This window comes from Eucalyptus grandis, chromosome 5, assembly GCF_016545825.1.
Source record: "Eucalyptus grandis isolate ANBG69807.140 chromosome 5, ASM1654582v1, whole genome shotgun sequence".
Classification (NCBI taxonomy): domain Eukaryota; kingdom Viridiplantae; phylum Streptophyta; class Magnoliopsida; order Myrtales; family Myrtaceae; genus Eucalyptus; species Eucalyptus grandis.
The window spans coordinates 26332049-26353199 of record NC_052616.1 but is presented as its reverse complement, the minus strand read 5'-3'; the positions used below and the strand labels follow the sequence as shown (position 1 = coordinate 26353199).

Sequence of the window (21151 nt, the reverse complement as noted above, 5' to 3'; positions counted from 1 at the left end):
GTCTATTAGAACGTCACTTTGTATATATGACATTATATTTTTTTTATATTCACCACAGTAGGAAAAAAAGACTCAATAGAATCAAAGATGATTTGGCTTTCATGAGAACACTAATCAAAAATTGAATTTCTAAGGAAGATAGAGATAGCCCAATCGCATGCAATAATAAAGTTCCATACCATTACCCTTTTTTCTGAAAATTAAAAATTTCCTATTCCTCACTGACTAAAGGAAATACTAATTCAAGATTATTGATGTTACAAAAGAAAAGTTTTGATTATTGATATTATAATGGGTATAATTTAAAAAAATTTGTGGTATTATCCCTACAACGTATTCAAATAAAACCTTATATAGGAAACAAATAATTTAACTAGTATAGGAAAGTGTCTCACTTGAGCAATGAGAACAAATTGATATAAAAAATAAGATAAAGATAAAAAAAACTTACATCCATTTTTATTTTTTATAAAAACTCATTATTATATACATTTGAAAATCTTTCTTTTGTTAAAGTAATTCAAACAAAATTTCCAGCCTTTTCAAATTTCATCCTATTACATGATGATAATAATCTAACAAAAAGAAGAAGCTCATTCATAGCATCGATCTAACAGGAATTATCTTCAACTCATTATTTAGAATAATTAAAGAGTTTGCAATATTATAGTTTACAAGGGAATCCATCTTCAATCTTGAATCTTGAAATTATTTCCTATTTTACTAATCTTAACCTGACTCGAATTAGGAAAGAAACTCTCGCTCCTCAGCGCGCCTCGAAGCCATGCCATTTCCAACGGTAAACTATATATTTCCTCTTTGTTTCTATCCTCTTTCCAACGTTGTCTTTCTTCTGTCTTTCGCTCTCTCTGAATTTCTCCGCATCCCGTTGCCCTTTGTTGTTCTCGCGGAGTGTTTTTCTGTTTCTTCAACCAAAATCCCATGAAGCTCATCGATTTCTTGGGCCCCAAATCGCCTCCCATCGGCGACATCCTGAGAGGCGAGGTCAACTCGCCACCATTGACGGACTCTTTGTCATCGCGCCTTTCTTATCTGCAGGATCGCGAGAAGAAACCCATTGGCAACCACCTGAGAAGCAAGGTCCACTTGCCGGCATCAATGGACTCTTCGTCATGCTCGTGCCTTTATTATCTGCATAATCAGGAGAAAAATGGCGACGAAGGGGTCAGAGGTATTTCTTCTGCAAGCGTGGTGGTCGATCGCGAGTTCTTCCCCCTCGCGCCTGATCAGAACATGAAGGAAGTCGGCGGCCCTCGTCAAGAAATCGTTCCTGCCCAACTGAAGAGAAAATCCATGGCCTCACTTACCAATGCCGAATCCTTTATTGTGGAGAAAAAGGCGAAGTACAATAGAGCGCAGAAGGGAAAGAAAGAGGCCTCAGGATGTGATGCGGATGAAGTTTCCACAGAGTTGACGCTGCTCTTCGACCCTTATAAGATCAAGAAGAGGCTTACGCAAAGCGATCTCGGCCACCTGTCGAGGCTCTTGATCGGGCGGGACTTTGTGAAGAGCCACTTTCTCCGATGGATGAACGAGGAGACAGTGAGGCAAGTCGAAGCAGCAAGGGGCTGACGTCATCGTGAGGGACATGGACACGTGCTCTGAGCATCGACTGGTCTTCGTGTTTTGGGCGTCGTCTGGGTCCCACGTCCTCAAGGGGGGTTGGATCAAGGAGTTCGTGAAACGGAGGGGGTTGGCGGCTGGCGATGAGGTCGGGATATATTGGGAGCCTAGTGCTAAGCAAGTTCCACTTTAGCCTTCTTCACAAGGCAAATTAAACATAATCTTAAACTAGCATTGTTTCTTTTTCAGTTTTTACCAATAGAAAATTTTGATCTCTAGAAAAGGATATTAGTCATGGAAATCTTTTGTAGTGCAATCAAACTTTATTTTCTCAGAAATTTATTCTTGGTCAATGCTTTTTTGAATGGGGAGAGTAGATTATCTTTTAATTTTTAATCTTGTGAGTTTTCACTGTGGTAATATCTTTTTTAACGCAGAAACTTATTTGGTAATGTAGATCTCATGCAAATACCTTCTTGATCCTTTTGCTTCAATTTTAAATGATTTTTTAAGACAATTATTGGGCATATTTGCTTATGATTTTAGAGTTGAATTTTAGATGAATGGGCATATTGCAATGCTTTTGGCAGTTCAATACATGCCTACGTATTCCATCAAGATTTAACCTTAACAGTGAATGAATAAGTCCAAAAACACTCAAATCAGCTCAAATGTTTTGCCATAACATAGGATATCGAAAGGCACCAATAGCATAGGATATCAAACGGCACCAAAGTTAACTTCTTGTCCTGCCTGCACAGCTTAATATTTTGTTGTATTTCAAGTATCTGGCATTTCCATATTTGATCATCATGAAAAATTCACCTTGTCCTAAAGATCCAAAATATTGTCTTGACTTCATATCATTTCGAAGGTGAGCAATCAATATTGATTTTAGCTTCTCACTTCCAAGCAAAGGCAATTTGTCTTTTATTTGTCTTTAACATTTTATTGGTTTTAGGAAATCCCTTCTCTTTATTTAGTTTTTTTTCGGGAAAATTGCAATAAAATCTTTGACTTATCAAAAGAAATTTGATGTATTTTTGGGATTTTCCAAATAGTTCAGAGTTACCCAAAAGGATAGCACTGAGATTCAAGTACTTTCCAAGTATAAAATTTTCCTTGTGGCTACAATCCCCAGAGAGGGCAGTTTTCATGAACTCTCTGTTACTAACATGAAATTTAGTTATCTGTCTAATGCCAAAAAATAAATAAATAAAAAAGAAAAAAAAAAAGCTCTAACCTGCAATTAATCACACTCACTCACTCTGCCCGGAGGAGAAGGTTCATTGACTGCGCCGATTTAAAAACACTGATGCCGGCTCTGTTGAGAATTGGCTCCGTTGTATAGTTTTCTTGTAATTGTGGTTAGCTCCCACCGCGGGGGAGGAGAGAGAGGTGCTAATCACACTTTTTATCTTATCTTAGTTTCATCAACTAGCAATCACGTATCATACTACATAGACAACTAATTATTCCCCTCAACACCGAAAGTAAATTTATGATTTTTGTTTCAGTGCATGATAACACAATGTCCACAAGGCATGACACAACAATGTCAAATGGAGGATAATTCATTCCATGATAGTAGAATGTTTCCGGTATAAAACTAAAGACTGCTGATGTTTTTTTTTCCCTTTTTCCCAACATGCTTCAACGAAGGCAGAAGCTGCAACAAGATGGATTAGTTCGCGAATGTTCTACATCTATCCCTGTGGATTAGTGCCGTCACAATTAAGAAAAGAATTCCACACGCTCAGATGCAACCCAAATGTAGGTCTTGACACACAATCCAAGATTCAAATGCATACATAGACAAACATGTTACATTTGTAAATAGTTGTCAACAAACATTGCCAGAGATTACCTCCATCGTTACGACAACCAAACTGCAAAACAAGGACTTTGTTGATTCACGAAATTGCCTTTGCTTTGTCCAGATGAAGATACATCATCACTTAGGGAGCAAAGGGAACACTAGAGGTTTCATCAGAAGATATGGCAACAATCCGGATGCTTCTCGCTATGTCTTCTGTAGCATTAGAAGAAGCTCCAACCCATGGTGACAGTGAAATGGGAGATCTTCCCCTTCCTGAGGTAATTTATTAGTCGTCTCAGAATTGATGATTGGGTGCTTGGGTGGTGCCACATTGGATTTACAGTAATCCATTCATCAGTTGCCACATGTACACACTAGGCCCCACCCTGACGTCATCAGACTTCTTTTTGTTTCCTCATAGCTCCCGTTGCTCCCTCAAGTCATCTCTCACTTTGTTTCTTCTTCTTTCGTATTCAAATCCCTAAATCTCGACCCAACTTCAACTCTCTTCTCTCTCTTCTCCTTTTTCGTTTCTTCACAGCTTCCTTTTTTCTTCGCACGTCTCTCGTTTGCTGACGATTCCATCATCAATCTTGCCCTTGATACCCTTGGCGCGACGCGATCCTTTGGCAATGGACAGCTTGGACTACTCACTCGGGTTCTGCATATGTTTTATAATAATGCGTCACAGTTGTAACATGTCTAATGTGTTTAGAGATGCATAAACCAGGAAAATCAATATTTCTTTCGAAGATGTGCAACTGCATACGGACCCAAGAAGAACTTATAAATGCATTACTGAAAGAAGCATCTTAATGCAGGGGAAACAGATACCTACTGGGACAGCTACCAAGAAGGAAAAAATAGAAAAGACCAGCTCAAGCTAGCAGCTAGATCCACTTGACACACGCAGACTTGCTTGTATTTTCACCGAGCATGAGAATAAAATTTACACGTAGGACTTGAGATCCTTGAAGCGCAAAAGAATTCCAAGATGGGTTCCTTGGAAGAAAATGTCCTGCCCAAGCAAACGACCAATTAATAGCATTTCCAAACAACTCTATACATTAGAAATTGAAAAACCGAGTTCAGTAAGAGTAACCAACACGAGAAGATATGGATCCGAGTTCACTGATTATAAGTATAGAAAGGAATTAGGCAAAGAAACAGTACAAAAACGAGCAAATCTGTGGGGTTCAGGAAGAATTGAGTGATTGTAGACGACTAAAACATTAACTGAACCAGAACATTGAATTGCTCCATCTCTTCCAATCACCAAGCAACACCACAGAAACCACAAAACCCCAGTTCCATCGTCAGAGTAATTTCGTCGAACTCCCGGTGAGCATAGTGTTCCATGACGAAGAAACAAATCCAAAACAGAGCAAGCGGACAAAGGGTATCGAGAACGGACCGAGATGTAAGAGCAAGCGGCGACGACCAAGGACATGGAGTTGGTCTTGGTGGGTCGGCATGCGGAGAAGCGGAGGCGGGAAGCCAAGCCTAGGCCGCGCTTCGAGGAGTGGCGAAGGTGGGGAGGATGTCCATCGCTCTGCCGCAGTCTCGGAGCACGTCCTGGAGGCAAGCCTCCTTGTCCTCCGTCTCGAACCCTCTGCTGGGGCTGGTTGGCCACACTCTTCGGGCCCTGGCCAAAGGCTTCGCCACCGCCGGCGGCGGCGGCGGCAGTCGACTGCTGGCACGAAAAACAGAGTCAAATGAAGTCAGAGCGGGCCAGCGTGTACACATAACTGATCAATGGACTATTATAGATCTTACATGGCGTTGACCAAGCACATAAAGGGCCTAACGGTTGAGGTGTTACAAATTATCATTTTTTCCCTTGATTCAGTTTGGTTTAAATTTGCGAAAAGTAAACATATGAAAGTATTTTTATAAATATAATTAATTATATTTTTTTAAAATATGTATTAAATATTTTTTTTTTCATTATCAACACCAATATGTCAAACAAGTTTGATAGTAATTAAAAAAATTTCGTTCATTTATTTTTTTTTTTTTCTACATAAGTAATTAATTTAAAAAAAATAATTTTTAAATCATCTATTATAAATGGAGCCTTAACTTATATGTATTTTGATTTTCCTATCCTCTTTTTTGTTTATCCTCGCTTATTATATTTTTCACTTTTTCTTCTTTCTTAAGTAAATAATTATATCTAAATATTTTCGCTAACAATAATTTTTTTTTTTTGAGAGATATAAATGATCATTTATATATATATATATATATATATATATATATATTTAAATTGTTCGTTTTTCATACAACAAACATAACCTATTTAAATTATGGCACATTCTCTCGCTTCTTCTTCTTCTTCTTCTTTTTAGCAAATGCAACTTTTTTAGAGGTTAAACTTTTGTAGTCCTTACTTGCTAGTTGTCGACATGTATTGTTCTAGACTGCAAAGGATTTTCAGCATTGCAGGGAAGAATTCATTTTCATCCAAATTTCTGAAAAATAATTCAAGCATCTAGTCTAGTGGAACATCACTTTATAAAATGTAAATATATATAACATTAAATTTTTAATATTCACAACAATGGGAAAAGAAACTCAATAAAAATTCTAAAACACTCTCACTTTCAAACGAACACTCATCGAGAATTGAATTTCCAAGGAAAATAGGGAGTTGTAACAATAAAACTCCATGCTATCACTCTTTTTTCTAAATATTACAAATTTCCCTAAAAAATGTGAACAAATTGATAAAAAAGAAAAAAGAAAAAGAAGAAGACAAAGATAAAACAAGCTTACTGTATCCCATACCAACGCCATCTCTTTTCTTTATTTTGTATCATTTTTTGCAAATTTTCTATAAACTCATGCTTAGCTGTGTTTTTTCTATAAACTCATTATTATATACGTTTAAAAAAATGTCTTTGGGAAACATAAATCAAAAAAATTTCCAGCCTTTTAAAATTCCATCCTATAATTACATTGTGTAATTGATGTAACAAAAGAAGAAGCTCGGAAATTATCTCCAACTCATTATTATAACAATTAAAGAGTTTGAGATAGTATAGTTTCCATAGGAAATCACTCTTCAATCTTGAATCTTGAAATTATTTCCTATTTTGTTATTCTCTTAACCTGACTCGAATTAGGAAAAAAACTCTCACTCCTCAGCGCACTAGTAAACTAGAACTATATGCCATCCCATTACCAACGTCCTCTGTCTTCCTATTCTCTCTCCAACGTTGTCTTTCTCTTTTCGTTCTCTCTGAATTTCTCTGCACCCCGTCCTGTTGCCCTCTGTTGTTCTCGCGGAGTGTTTTTCTGTTTCTTCAACCAAAACCCATGAAGCTCATCGAATTGTCAGGCCCCAGATCGCCTCCCATCGGCGACGTCCTGAGAGGCGAGGTCCACTCGCCGCCATTGATGCACTCTTCGTCGTCGCGCGTTTCTTATCTACATGATGACGAGAAGAAACCCATTAGCGACCACCTGAGAAGCGAGGTCCACTCGCCACCGTCGATGGAGTGTTCGTCGTGCCTTTCTTATCTGCACGATCGGGAGAAGAATGGCGACCAAGGGGCCAGAGGTGTTTCCTCTGCAGGAGTGGTGCCAGCTCGCGAGTTCTTTCCCCTCGCGCTTGATCAGAACACGAAGGAAGTCAGCGGCCCTCGTCGAGAAGTCGTTCCTGCCCAACCGAAGCGAAAATCCATGGCCTCACTTACCAATGCCGAATCCTTAATTGCGGAGAAGAAGGCGAAGTGCAAAAGAACGCAGAAGGGAAAGAAAGAGGCCTCAGGATGTGACGCCGAGGAAGTTTCCACAGAGTTGACGCTGCTCTTCGACCCTTATAAGGTCAAGAAGAGGCTTACGCAAAGCGATCTCGGCCACCTGTCGAGGCTCTTGATCGGGCGGGACCTTGTGAAGAGCCACTTTCTCCGATGGATGAACGAGGAGACAGTGAGGCAAGTCGAGAACGGCAAGGGGGCCGACGTCATCGTGAGGGACATGGACACGGGCTCTGAGCATCGACTGGTGTTTGTGTTCTGGGCATCGTCTGGGTGCTATGCCCTCAAGGGGGGTTGGATCAAGGAGTTCGTGAAACGGAGGGCGTTGGAGGTTGGCGATGAGGTCGGGATATATTGGGATCCTAGTGAGCGCAAGTTCCACTTTAGCCTTCTTCACATGGTGGATTAGGCTTGATCTTGAATTAGTGTTGTTTTTTTTAGTTTGGTGACCAACGGGGAAAAATTGATCTCTTGAAAAGGACATTAGTGATGGAATTCTATTGTATGCAATCAAACTATCTCTCAGAAATTCAATTCTTGGTGAGTGCTTCTTTTGAAGCCCACTTCTGTCTTTAATTTTGCTGTGTGAGTTTTCACTGTGGTAATATCTTTGAATGGGTAAAGTTGATTATTGTAGATTGGCAACATCAGACTTTCTTAGTCCTGTTTGAGCAAAAATTTTAAATGATCTTTTTCTAAGACGGACTCCTTATTTGGTTGCGATCGGTGTCTGTTGGGTATTTAAATTAGAGTTGAATTTTGTAATGGCGGCTGCATTACTGGGTAAGTCTAAGTTGGCTTGGTTTCCAGCACATGCCCATGGATAAATGTGCAGATTGCAATGCTGTTGGTACTGCAATTAGTGCCTATGTAGATTGTGCTTTCACCTCAACAGTGAATGCATAAGCTGATTTTTAGTTACTGTTTCATCAATATGTCTCTACTTTGTTCTCCTTATCAAAAGCTCATATGTCATAGAATAGGATATCCAAAGATGCCAAAGTTAACTTCTTGTAGCTTTCTCCAGCTTTGGCCTGAAACTTGTTCGCAAAACTTCTGAAGCCTGCCTGCACATCTAAATTGTCTGCTAAATTTCAAGTATCTGGCATGTTCATGTTTGATCATCATGAAGAAGTCACCTGGTCCTAAAGATCCAAAAGATTATCTTGCACTTCGTATCCTCTGCATATATCTCTCTTTCCAGTTATTATGATTCATCAAAACCTTAAAAACTACTAATTATTTTGGCATATCAATAAGTGCAATGAGGCTTTAAAGCCTGCTGCCTCAAGAAAAGAGCAGCTTTCACTCGACGATGAAAAGCTGTCTAATCTCCTCCCACACATTACATCATTTTTCATTGTCTTGTGCATTGAATGCCAATCTTGCAATGATTTATCAGCAGTAACTATTCCCTTTAAATTCAGTTTATAGTTGTGATTATCAAGCTTAGCTGTTCAAGAGATCGTAGTTTTCTGGCAAGTGTACAGAGTGCCTTTCGACAAAAGTATCTTTTCTACTGACAAGAATTCAATTTTCCAGTAGCAATCCCAGAGTTTGAACACAGAGAAAGTGAATCAGAGTCAATCTTACATTCCTAATGCCTTTGTGTGTGTAGAAATATCTTTTAGTCAGACAACATGGCAATACAATATACTACTAATTCCAATTCTATTTTATCATAGCTTCATCAATTGCCATTCATCATATAATACATCAATAACTAATTATTCCCCTCAAAGCCAAAAGCATATTTAGGATTTTTGTTTTGCTCGATGATGGAAAATAAGACACTGTCCACAAGGCATGACATGACAATGTCCAGTGGACGAAAATTCATTCCATCATTAGTAGATTAATTCCTGTCTAAGATTAAACTTGGCAAAGACTGCTGATGCTTTATCTTTTTGTCTTTTCACAACATGCTTCAACGAAGTTAGAAGCTGCGACAAGAGCTTCTCATTAAAGAAAACTGCAGTATGCTTTACGTCATGCTGTGTGGACTAGTACAGTCACAATTAAGGAAAGATCTCATACGCTCAGATGAAATCAGAATGTATGTCTCGATAGACAATACAATATTCAGATGGGTACATAGACAAACATATAAAATTTGTAAATAGTTATCAACAATCATTGCCAGAGATTACTTCCCTCGTTACAATTACCAGACTGAAAAGCAAGGACTTCGATGATGCATGCAGTCACCTTCGCTTTGTCCAGATGGAGGTACATTATCAGTTAGGGAGCCAAAGGGAACACTAGAGGTTCCATTAGAAGATGTGGAAAACGGTCTGGAGGTCTCTCGCTGTGTCTTCAGCAGCATCAGAAAAAGGTCCAATCACTGCTGACAGTGGAACGGGAGATCTTCTTCTTCATGAGGCAATTTCACAGCTCCCGTTACTCTTTCTCATCTCTCACTTTCTTTTCTTCTTCTTCCTTGTCCAACTCCCTTAATCTAACCCAACTTCAAATACCTTCGATCCCTTCTCCTTTTTCATTTCTTCAAAACTGCCTTGTTTTTTTTTTTTTATTCTTCCCCTGCATGTCTCTGGTTCACCAGCGGTTCTGGTGTCAATCTTGCTCCAATACCCTTGCCATCGTGCAATCCTTTGGCATCAAACAGGTCGTGCTGCTCACTCAGGCTCGGACGTGTTCCATATGGGTGCATTGCAGTTGTGACATATCTATTGTGTTCAGAGACGCATAAAACTGGATAGTCAATATTTCTCTCAAAATGTGCAAATGCATATGGACCCAAAAAGAATCTGTAAAAGAAGCATCTTTATGCAGGGGAAACCACGCCCACTGAGACAAATACCCAGACAGAAGTAGTAAAGGATATGGGACTTGAGATCTTCAGAGTACAAAAGAATAAGATGAGCTGCTCCTCGAAAGAAAAGTTTCCTGCCCAAGCAAACAACCAATTAGTAGCAACTCTGTACATGGTGAAAAACCAAGCGCAGTAAGAGTAACCAACACAAGAAGATATCGATCTGAGCTCACTGATTATAAGTAGCAAAACGAACCGGGCAATGAAACAGTACAGACGCGAGCAATTCGGTGGGGTCCAGGAAGAATGAGTGATAAAAGAGGACTAAAACAGTAACTGAACCAGAACATTGAATTGCTTCATTTCTTCCAATCACCAAGCAACACCAGAGAAACAACAAAAACCCCAGCTCCATCACCAGAGTTATTTCATCGAACTCCCGAGAACGAGGACAAAGGGCATCGAGAACGGACCGATGTGTCAGAGCAAGTGGGGACCCCCAAGGACATTGGAGTTGGTCTTGCCGCGTCGGCATGCAGAGACGCAGAGGCGGAAAGCCAAGCCCAGCCCAGCCCTCGCTTCCAGGTGAGATCGCTCTGCCGCCATCTCGGAGCGCGCACTGGATGCAAGCCTTCTTGTCCCCCCGTCTCGAACCTCTGTCGGGTCTGGTTCCGGACGCTCTTCGGGCCCTCGCCAGAGGCTCCGGCGGCGGCGGCGGCGGCGGCGGCGGCCGTCTGGCGAGCCGTGAAGAAACGAAAAAGAGAGTCCGACAAAGTCAGAGTGGGCCAGCGTGTGCACGTGACAGAGTGAGTCAGTGTGATGATCTGCGGGTTAAAGTTGTCTGTTTTATTTTTATTTTTTGGCATTAGACAGATTTCCATGTTGGTGACGGAGAGTTCATGAAAAACTACCCTCTCTGGACTACAGTCACAAGGAATCCTGTACTTGCAAAATATTTGAATCTCAATGATATCATTATGAGTAAACCCCTGAACCACTTTTGGAAAATTTTCAAATTATTGATAAATCACGACCCCTTTTGATCTCTCCTCTTCTGATCATCGAAGCTATTACATTGCACATTTGTTCTGGAAAAACGCTCAAACAAAGGGAAGGGATTTCCTAAAACTAGTAAGTTAATGTTGCAGAGAAATAAACAAACTGCCTCTGCTTGCAAGTGAGAAGTTTGAAATCCATATTGATAGCTCACCTTTTGAAACGATACAAAGTCTACAGCAATCTTTTGGATCTTTAGGACCAGGTGACTTTTTCATGATGATCAAACACGAACATGCCACATACTTAAAATTTAGCAGACAATTAAGCTGTGCAAGCAGGGATTTGGAAGTTTTTCAAAGTGTCCAAGGCCAAAGCTGGAGAAAGCTACAAGAAGTTGACTTGGCACCTTTGGATACCCTATGCTATGGCAAAACATCATAGAGCTGTTGATCTGGACAGTTCAGTAGAAACATGTTGATGAAACAGTGACTAAAAACCAGCTATGCATTCACTGTTGAGGCGAAAGCACAAAATATGTGGGCATGTATTGAACCGTCAACAGCTTTGCAATCTGCACACTCATCTAGAGACACGTGGTGTAAACCAAGCCAACTTAGACATAGGCTTGCCCAGTAATGCGGCCGCTATTACAAAACTGAACTCTATTAGCAGAAAGCCTATTTATATAATAGGAAATTAGAGTCACGTCGATCACTACCAAATAAGAAGTCTGTCCTAGAAAAGATCATTTAAAAATTTTGCTCAAACGGGATTAAGAAAGTCAGATGTTGCCAATCTACAATCATCAACTTTACCCATTCAAAGATATTACCACAGTGAAAACTCCCACAACAAAATTAAAGACAGAAGCGGGCTTCAAAAAAAAGAAAGAAAAAATACTACATCAAGATCAAGCCAAATTCGCTCTGTGGAGGAGGCTAAAGTGGAATTCTCTAGCAATAGGCTCCCAATATATCCCGACCTCATCGCCACCGCCAAGCCCCTCCGTTTCACGAACTCCTTGATCCAACCCCTTGAGGACGTACGACCCAGACGACGCCCAAAACACAAATACCGCCGATGCTCAGAGCTCGTGTCCATGTCCCTCACGATGACATCGGCCCCCTTGCCGCTCTCGACTTGCCTCACTGTCTCCTCGCTCATCCATCGAAGAAAGTGGCTCTTCACGAGGTCCCGCCCGATCAAGAGCCTCGACAGGTGGTCGAGATCGCTATGTGTAAGCCTCTTCTCCATCTTATAAGGGTCGAAGAGCAGCGTCAACTCTATGGAAACTGTCACACCCCAAAACCAACAAGAATGGGGGATGACACGGCTGTCCTTCCACTCAAAGGACGCAACCTCAAAGCTCCCAAAAACCAACTCTTAAAAGTACATCGTTAATCGAGGGACCTGAAAAACATTGGAAAAGAGGGGTGAGCAACTATGGCTCAGTGAGTAGTGCATCTCTTCTAAGCGGATCAAGCACCCACTATGCATATTTACAAAACCAAATCGCAACTTTTTTAACTCAAATCTAGGATATAACAAAACATACAGTAAAAAGAATAAGTTACATACGCTTCAATATAGTTATATTTATAGCAAAAATAATCATTTCATAATAACATCGAAATAAACATCAATGGTCTAATCCACTGATCAATCTCATTAATTCACACGCCAATAGTCCATTTCATTGGTTAATCTCATACCACATCAAATCCAGAAATATAACAAACCTTCAAGACCAAAATATAACATTCCTTACTTTTAACACAATATGTTTAAAGCAAAAATATTCAAGATAATAATAGACAAATGCCTATGTTCTAACCCATTGGTCAATCTCATAAAACATGTATCAATGGTCTATCCATTGATTAATATCATCAAATCACACATTGATAATCTAATAAAATTACACGTCGATGGTCAATTCCAACGACTAATCTCGAATTACATGTCGATGGTCCATTCCATCAACCCAACTCATATCACATGTCAATAGTTCACTCCATTGACCAATCCGTTACTCAATATCGAACCATGGTCATGATATAACGCTTGGTGATGAGGCGATCAAGATTCCCCCTTGGATCATTAGCCGGTGGCTCGGCCTACAATGATATCCTAGAATAGTATGCGCATACCCACAAGCCCCTCGCTGGGCTCACAATGATATTGAACATCCACATCAATCCAAAACAACACCATCCATAATTCTCAAACCAAATCCATAAATCATTTCATATATTCCCAAAAGGTTTTGCAACTCAACTCATCCGCCAAAAATACATTTCATAAAACATTCTCAAATAATTTTCAAAACCCGTCTCATAAATCAATTTCAAATCTAATACATTTCAAAAAGCTCATCACAGATCGATATTCATATAGCTTTCCATAAACCGTCTTAAAGCTGAGATCTTCATAAAAAGGTTTCTTAAACTCAAAATATGTAATATTTCTCAACTTCGTTCATCAAACAGAACATATGTTTTCACAAAAAATTCTCACACTATTCTTAAATACCAAAACGCAGTAAACGCAGCCCATGCGCCAACTTTGTCGCGCCATAACTTCCTCCACAAAATTCCGTTTCAAGCCGTCTTACAGTCTTTTGAAAGCTCTCTTGACGTACAACAACATCCCCAACTCAGCCTCCCCCAAAACACTACCAAAAACAACAACAAACACTACCAAAAACAACAACAAAAACAAGCTCGAAGCTTACGGTTCGCTATAATACCAGAATGCGCCCCCAATTTCGAAATTCCGTTCTGAACAAACCGCAAGCTCAAATCACCATCCGTAAGATGCTATAGCTTCACAACATCCCAAAATACCATTACCACAAAAATATGCCGCTTAACGACTCAAAAAAATCATACTCCGCTCGATTTTCCCAAAATTCCGAATTTCAAGTCCTAGGTCCGAAATTACTTCAATTGAACGAATGGGCGGCACGAGCGCTTACCGGGCGTTGCGTTACGTTGTTAACGCGGCTTGACGAGGCTTCCATGACGAGAATGCACAAAACCCTCTTCTTCTTCTTCTCCTCCTCTCCCTCTTCCTTTCTTTGAGCGAGAGCTCTCTGCTCTCCGTTTCTCTCTCCTCCTTTTTCTCTCTCTTTCCCTTTTATCTCTTCCTTTTTCTTTTCTTTTTTCCTTTTTTTTTCTTTCTGTATTTTCTTCCTCTCTCTCGCTCTCTCTCTTCTCTTTTCCCTCTCCCGAAAACTCTCGATTTCTCTCTCTCTGCTGAAGCTTCTACCTTTTTCCTTTTTTTTTTTTTTTTTTTACCGGGTCAAAACCCATATTTTACAGAAACTTCCTCGGCATCACATCCTGAGGTCTGTTTCTTTCCCTTCTGCGTTCTTTTGCACTTCGCTCTCTTCTCCACAATTAAGGTTTCAACATCGGTAAGTGAGGCCATGGATTTTCGCTTCAGTTGGGCAGGAACGATTTCTTGAGAAGGGTCGCCAACTTCCTTCGTGTTCTGATCAGGCGCGACGGGGAAGACCTCGCGAGACACCACCACTCCTGCAGACGGAAGTACCTCTGGCTCCTTCGTCACGATCCTTCTCCTGATCGTGCAGAGAAGAAAGGCACGAGGAAGAGTCCATCGACGGCGGCGAGTGGACCTCGCTTCTCAGGTGGTCGCCAACGGGCTTCTGCTCGTGATCTTGCAGATAAGAAACGCGCGATGATGAAGAGTCCATCAATGGCGGCGAGCGGACATCACCTCTCAGGATGTTGCCGATGGCAGGTGATCTGGGGCCCAAGAAATCGATGAGCTTCATGGGTTTCTGGTGAAAAAAACAGGAAAGTGCTTCGCAAGAACAACATAGGGCAACGCGGTTCAGGGAATTTTGAGAGAGCGAAAGAGAGAGAGACAACGTTGGAGAGAATAGAGAGGAAAATATATAGTTTACCGTTGGAATTATGATGGATTTGTAGTCGAATTTTGAGAGTGCGCTGAGGGAGAGTTGCATTCCTAATTTGAGTCAGGTTAAGATTAGTAAAATAGGAAATAATTTCAAGATTCCAGATTCATTTCCTAATTTGTTACATTATTTTCATCATGCAATAGGACGGAACTTAAAGGCTTGAAAAAAATTGATTTATTTTAACAAAAGAAAGAATTTTAAATGTATATAATATTGAGCTTATAGAATTTTAAATGTATATAATAATGAGCATATAAAAACACGGGTAGTTACATTACAAAATATTACACAAAATAAAGAAAATAGACGGGGTCGGAAAGGGATGCTCTAAGCTTGTTTTATATTTGTCTTCTTCGTTTTTTAATCAATTTGTTCACATTTTTTGAGTGGGACACTTTCTTGTTCTAGTTAAATTATATGTACCCTATAAGGTTTTAGTTGAATACGTTGTGGGATGATATAACAAAAAATCCTAAATTATGCATATTGTAACATCAATACTCCATTCTTTCTTTTTCGTAACATCAATAATCTTGAATTAGTATTTCTTTTGGGGGAGTTTGTAATCCTTAGAAAAAAATTTATCGTTACACATAGAATTTATTGTTACATGCAATCTGGCTATCTCTATTTTCTTCAGAAATTCAATTCTTGATGAATGTTCTTTTGAAAGTTAGGGCCCTTTAATTTTTTTGAGCCTTTTTTTTTTTTTCTCGCCGTGGTGAATATAACAAATTTAATGTTATATATGTGTGTGTGTACATTTTATAAAGTGGCGTTCCAATAGACTAGATGCTCAAATTATTTCTCGAGAATTGGGATGAAATTGAATTCTTCCTTGTCACATTGAAAATTCTTTATAATCCAGAATAATACATGTTGACGGCCAGCAAGTAAGGACTACAAAAGTTTTTTTGGTAAAGAAAGGACTACAAAAGTTTAATCTCTACTAAAGTTGCATTTCCTAAACAAAGAAAAAATTAGCTTTTTTTTGGTAAGGAGAAAAAATTAGGTTTTGTTTGTTTAATAGAAAATGAATAATTTGGAGAATATTGTAAAATTATCACTTATATCGCTCAAACATATAAATAAATTTTCATTGCTTGCAAAAATATTTAAACATAACCTTTTGAAGATTATATAAACTTTTTTCGTTAATTAAATATTTCAAGCAATAGAAGCGATAATTTTTTAAAAGAATATTTTTAAATTATTTATTTTTTACTAAATAAATGGCGCTTAATAAAAATGAAAGAATAGATGTAGTAGAAACAAAATTCAATCCCACTAACACCTCTTCCTTCGCAAATAGCTCTACCCAAGAAGTACATTGTTCTATTATTTTCTAGGGAAAAAGCCACCAAAAACTCTTTCACAAAAGCCTCCTCCCTCACAAAATTCAATATCCAATGTGACATTTTTTTTCAAACTTTTTTTTTTTGTAACACAAACTACCCCAAACTTGTACCAACATTTACCTCAAGTTATATCAATTTTTTTTGTGATAGTAAAAACTCTAAACTTGTATTTGTATGATACATTTACCTCAAATTTTAGAGTAAATATGTCCAAGTTTAGGGTTTTCGGTATTATAAAAAAAATAATTTGAGGTAATTGTGTCATGGAGGTATAAGTTTGAAATTTTTTGTGCCACTTTAAAAATTACAGAGTAAGTGTGTCATATGAATAGAAGTTTGGAGCTTTTATATTACAAAAAAAAAATTAAGGTAAATGTGTCACTGTAGACATAGTTTAGAATTTTTTTTTTTTTGTAGCTTTTTTCCTATTTTCTAAAATTGCTTAAGTAAGAAAGTGAAAGAAATATAGAAATGCCTCTTATGAAAAAGAAGGTAAGCGAGGATAAACTAGGAAAAGAGGGTAGAGTGAGAGAAATTGGGAAGAAATTAAAGCTTCATTTATTTCGAGAAAATAAGTAATTTAAAAATAATTTTTAAAAAATAAATTGTTTGTATCACGATAAAAATAAATGAACAATTTTACCAAAAAAATAAATTGAACAAGAAATATTTGGATAGCCATAGAAAATTTTAGTGAAAAAATTATTTACAAATTACTTTAAACAATATAATCAATCATATTTATAAAAATTATTTTCTATATTTTCATTTTTCGCTAAAGAAAGGGAACTAACCAAAAGAAAAAATGATAATTGGTAACACGGGATAGGGGTGTGCATGGTCCGGGCGGGCGGTTCCCGACCTAGAACCGAGAACCGCCCGCTAAGGACCGGTTCCGAAAAATTGGAACCGGAATCCACCCGTTTGTTGCATGGATCCACCCGGGAACCGGACCGCCGGTCCGGTCCGGTTCTTGGGTGGATCCGTGGAACCGATATTGACGCGAAACAATTTTGGTTTTCAACATAGAACGACTACATGACATCAAAGCAAGCCAAAAAAAGAAAAACCAAATTTAAGTACGTGGAATTCATTTGTTGCAACTATAAATGCAACCAATGAATGATTGGATGTACGTAAGTTGATATAGAGGTAGAGAGAGTAGTAAGTGTTCAGGAAAAATGGGTCTCTCTTAAAGCTATGAACTGGACATATCCCTCATAAGGTTCGGCAAAATATCACAAGTCGCACAAACAAATCAAAGGAGGTGAAATGAGTCACCATCCAAACAAATGAAAACAAAAGAAGTGCAACTAAACAAGACTTTATTGAATACATCACCTTCATCATTATATTAATAAATAAACTAAACAACCAAAAAAGCATAAGAATTCCCCAATATTCAGCTTTGTATTCATCCTCAGTAGAAACAATTGCCACAAAACAATTGCTTTGTATTCAATTTTAGTAATTTTTTTAATATTAAAGGGAACCGGTCCGGTCCGGGTGGGCGGATCCGCCCATGGAACCGGGAACCGGACCGGTTCCCTCAAGAACCGCCGGTTCCGGGCGGTTCCGGTCCGGTTCCGGCGGTCCGGGCGGTTCCCGGGTATTTTGCACACCCCTACTTTACGTACTTGATCAATGGCACGTAAGAATCAATAGTGGTCGATTCATCAGTTACATGTGCACGCTGGTCCACTATGACTTCATCAGACTCTTTTTCATTTCTTCCCGGCTCACCAGCCGGCGGAGCCTCAGGCGAGGGCCCGAAGAGCGTGCCGAACCAGCCCCAACAGAGGTTCGAGACGAGGGGAAGAGCAGAGCGACAGACATCGTCCCCACCTTTGCCCCTCTCTCGAAGCGAGGCCTGGGCTTGGCTTCCCATCTCTGCATCTCCGCATTCCGACTTGCCAAGGCCGACTCCATGTCCGTGGTCGACCCGCTCTTACATCTCGGTCCGTTCTCGATACCCTCTGTCCTCCTTCTTTGTTTTGGATTTGTCGCCTTGTCATGGAACGCGATGCCCACCTGGTGTCCGATGAAATTACTCTGACGGTGGAGGTGGCTTTCCGTTGTTCATTTGGTGTTGCCAAGTGGTCCGAAGAAGTTGAGCAATTCCAATGTTCTGGTTCAATTACTGTTTTAGTCGTCTATCATCACTCATTCTTCCTGGAACCCACAGAATCGCTTGTGCTGGACTGTTTCTTTGCCTAATTCCTTTCTGCACTTATAATCAGTGAACTCGGATCCATATCTTCTTGTGTTGGTTACTCTTACTGAACTCGGTTTTTCAATCAATATATATAGAGTTACTTGGAAATGCTACTAATTGGTTGTTTGCTTGGGCAGGACACTTCGAGAAACCCATTTTAGAATTCTTCTGTACCCTAAAGATATCAAGTCCATAAGTAAAGATTTTCTCAAACTGGCAAGTCTGAGATTGTGGATGTAGCTGCTAGCTTGACCTGCTCTCTTTTGCTGCTTCTTTCTCGGTATCTGTCTCACTGGGTATGGTTCCCTGCATAATGACGCTTCTTCCAGCATTGGATTTACAGGTTCTTATTGGGTCCGTATGCCCATACACATCTTCGAGAGACTTCCCTGTTTTACGCATCTACCAAACACAATAGACATGTTACAACTGCAACACGTTGATATAAAACATATCCGAAACCTCATTGAGCAGCGTGAGCTGTTTGATGCCCAAGGATTGCACGGCAATGATGGTGTCAAGGGCAAGATTGAACCGCCAGTAGACCAGGGATGACCAAAAGGTAGCTGTGAAGAAAATAAAAGGAGGAGAGGGGAGTTTTGACGTTGAGGTTAGATTAAGGGATTTGCAGGAAGAAGAGGAAGAAGAAGGGAAAGTGAGAGATGAGAGAGAGAGATACGGGACCTCTACAGAAATGAAAAGAGAGTCTGATGAAATTAGAGTTGCGCCCAGCATGCAAACGTGGTAACTGAAGAATGGACTGCTATGCAGCACTACTCAAGCACCCAATATTTTCCCAGTAAAATCATCAATTCTGAGATAACCATGAAATTGCCTCAGGAAGAGGAAAATCTCCCATTTCACTTTTGATGCTACAGAAGACAGGGCAAGGAACCTCCAGACTGTTGCCATACCTTCTGAGGAAGCCTCTGGTGTTCCCTTTGGCTCCCTAAGTGATGATGTACCTTTATCTGGACAAAGCAAAGGCGATTTCATGAATCACCCAAGTCCTTGTTTTACAGTTTGGTAATGGTAATAATGAAGGTAATCTCTGCCAATGGTTATTGAGATATACTATCTATGAATGTAATTTGTTTGTCTATGTATGCATTTGACATACATTCTGATTGCAATTGAGAGTATGGAATTCTTTCCTTAATTGTGACTGAACTGATCCACGGAGCTAGATGTAAAGCATGCTGTGACTTTCTTTACATAGAAGCTCTTTGTTGCAGCTTCTGACCATGTGAATCGTGTTTTGAAAAGAGACTTGGTACATCCTAGACCCGTTTTCCTCTTCTTTGTCATGCCTTGTGATTAGTGATTGCCGGTTGATGAAACTAAGATAAGAATTGGGATTAGTTTATGGGAAAGAGAGAAAATATGCTTTTCTTTTGTCACACCTCTCAAAAACCAGGATCACTCCTCTCAAAACAGAAGATGAGATCGACTCTGATTCACTTTCTCTGGATTGAGAGACTGGGATTGCTTCCTGAAAATTGAATTTCTTGTAACCAAGCATGAGTTTTACAGTCATTTCAAAGATACCCTGTCAAGAGGCACTCTGTACACTACCCAGAAAACTATCGATCTCAGAAGCTAAATTGCTAGAACAGCTAAGCTTGACAATCCCGAAGGTAAACTGAATTCAAAGGGAATGGTGACTGGTGATAATCATTGCAGGATTGGCACACAATGCGCAAGACAAGGCAAAAGGATGTAGCGTGGGAGCCAATTGGGGCAGCTTGCACATTGCTGAGTGAAAGCTGCTCTTTTCTTGAGGTAGCCGGCTTAAAAGCCTCATCGCACCCTTATCAATACGCCAAAATATCCACCAGCTTCTTCTGATATGTTGTAAGGTTTTGACAATCATAATTTCCAGAAAGAGAGTTTTATGCAGAGGATGCAAAGTGTAAGACAATCTTTTGGATCTTTAGGACCACGTGACTTTTCATGATGTTCAAACAAGGACATGCCAGATACTTGAAATTTAGCAGACAATTAAGCTGTGCAACCAGGGATTGAGAAGTTTTTCAAACAAGTGTCCAAGGCCAAAGCTGGAGAAAGCTACAAGAACTTAACTCTGGCCCCTTTGTTTATGCTATGCTGGGTATGTTGGACAAAAACTACACAAACAAACCAGCTGAACATCTCTGTATAACTCCATATGGAGTCACATATGGCAAATTATCTGAGCCGTTGATTTGGAGAGTTTCAGTAGAAACATCTTGATGAAACAATAACTAAAACCAGCTAATGCATTCACTGTTGAGGTGAAACCGCAAAATACGTAGGCATGTACCGAGCTATCAATAGCATTGCAATCTCCACACTCTAGCATGTGATGAAAACCAAGCCATTTTATACATAGACTTGCCTAGGCCGTCATTACAAAACTCAAAACGAAAATCAGAAGCAAATGTGAAGGTATTTTGCAGTATGCCTTTCTATCCGATAGAAATAAATGGCCAACAAAGATACGCTGCTCATTATCAAATAAGAAGTCTAATTGGCCTTGCGAAGGAGGCTAAAGTGGAACTTGCTAGTAAAAGGATCCCAATACATCCCGACCTCATCACCAACCGCCAACCCCCTCCGTTTCACGAACTCCTTGATCCAACCCCGCTTGAGGACGCCCAGAGCACGAACACAAGTTGATGCTCAGAGCCCGTGTCCTCGTCCCACACGATAAC

The 21151-nt window shown here is 39.7% G+C and overlaps 1 protein-coding gene and 3 long non-coding RNA genes across 6 annotated transcripts; 2 read left to right on the top strand and 2 right to left on the bottom strand.

Annotated features, from left to right (window-relative positions):
• Positions 1–3345: 3345 nt before the first annotated feature.
• On the bottom strand, positions 3346–5127 carry LOC104446584. The gene is made up of 3 exons (XR_001987652.2): positions 4818–5127; positions 4357–4421; positions 3346–4064 (listed from the first exon to the last, which is right to left on the bottom strand). It is a non-coding gene; the product is annotated as an uncharacterized LOC104446584 (long non-coding RNA).
• A 6551-nt stretch (positions 5128–11678) lies between these two features.
• Positions 11679–14062, bottom strand: LOC108959966. Its single transcript, XR_001987651.2, has 2 exons — positions 13917–14062; positions 11679–12349 (listed from the first exon to the last, which is right to left on the bottom strand). It is a non-coding gene; the product is annotated as an uncharacterized LOC108959966 (long non-coding RNA).
• A 135-nt stretch (positions 14063–14197) lies between these two features.
• Positions 14198–15082, top strand: LOC120294153. Its single transcript, XR_005551643.1, has 2 exons — positions 14198–14357; positions 14443–15082. It is a non-coding gene; the product is annotated as an uncharacterized LOC120294153 (long non-coding RNA).
• A 2833-nt stretch (positions 15083–17915) lies between these two features.
• On the top strand, positions 17916–20618 carry LOC104444685. Of its 3 annotated transcripts, XR_001987650.2 has the most exons (3): positions 17916–18201; positions 18596–19502; positions 20142–20618. XR_001987650.2 is itself a non-coding variant. In XM_010058422.3 (2 exons), exons 1-2 carry the CDS (start codon positions 17928–17930, stop codon positions 19011–19013), a joined length of 486 nt encoding a protein of 161 aa, XP_010056724.2. In that variant the 5' UTR covers positions 17916–17927; the 3' UTR covers positions 19014–19617. The 3 variants fall into 3 exon arrangements, 1 of the variants encoding a protein (XP_010056724.2); XR_005551073.1 differs by lacking the exon at positions 20142–20618 and having other exon boundaries at positions 18596–19617; XM_010058422.3 differs by lacking the exon at positions 20142–20618 and having other exon boundaries at positions 18802–19617.
• Positions 20619–21151: the final 533 nt, after the last annotated feature.

Bases quoted from the DNA above. Each gene is read 5' to 3' on its own strand.
- LOC104444685 (XM_010058422.3), top strand. From the start codon at position 17,928: ATGTGCACGCTGGTCCACTATGACTTCATCAGACTCTTTTTCATTTCT. The intron at 18,202-18,801 runs GTCCGTTCTCGA...TTGGATTTACAG, and splicing joins CGACCCGCTCTTACATCTCG to GTTCTTATTGGGTCCGTATG.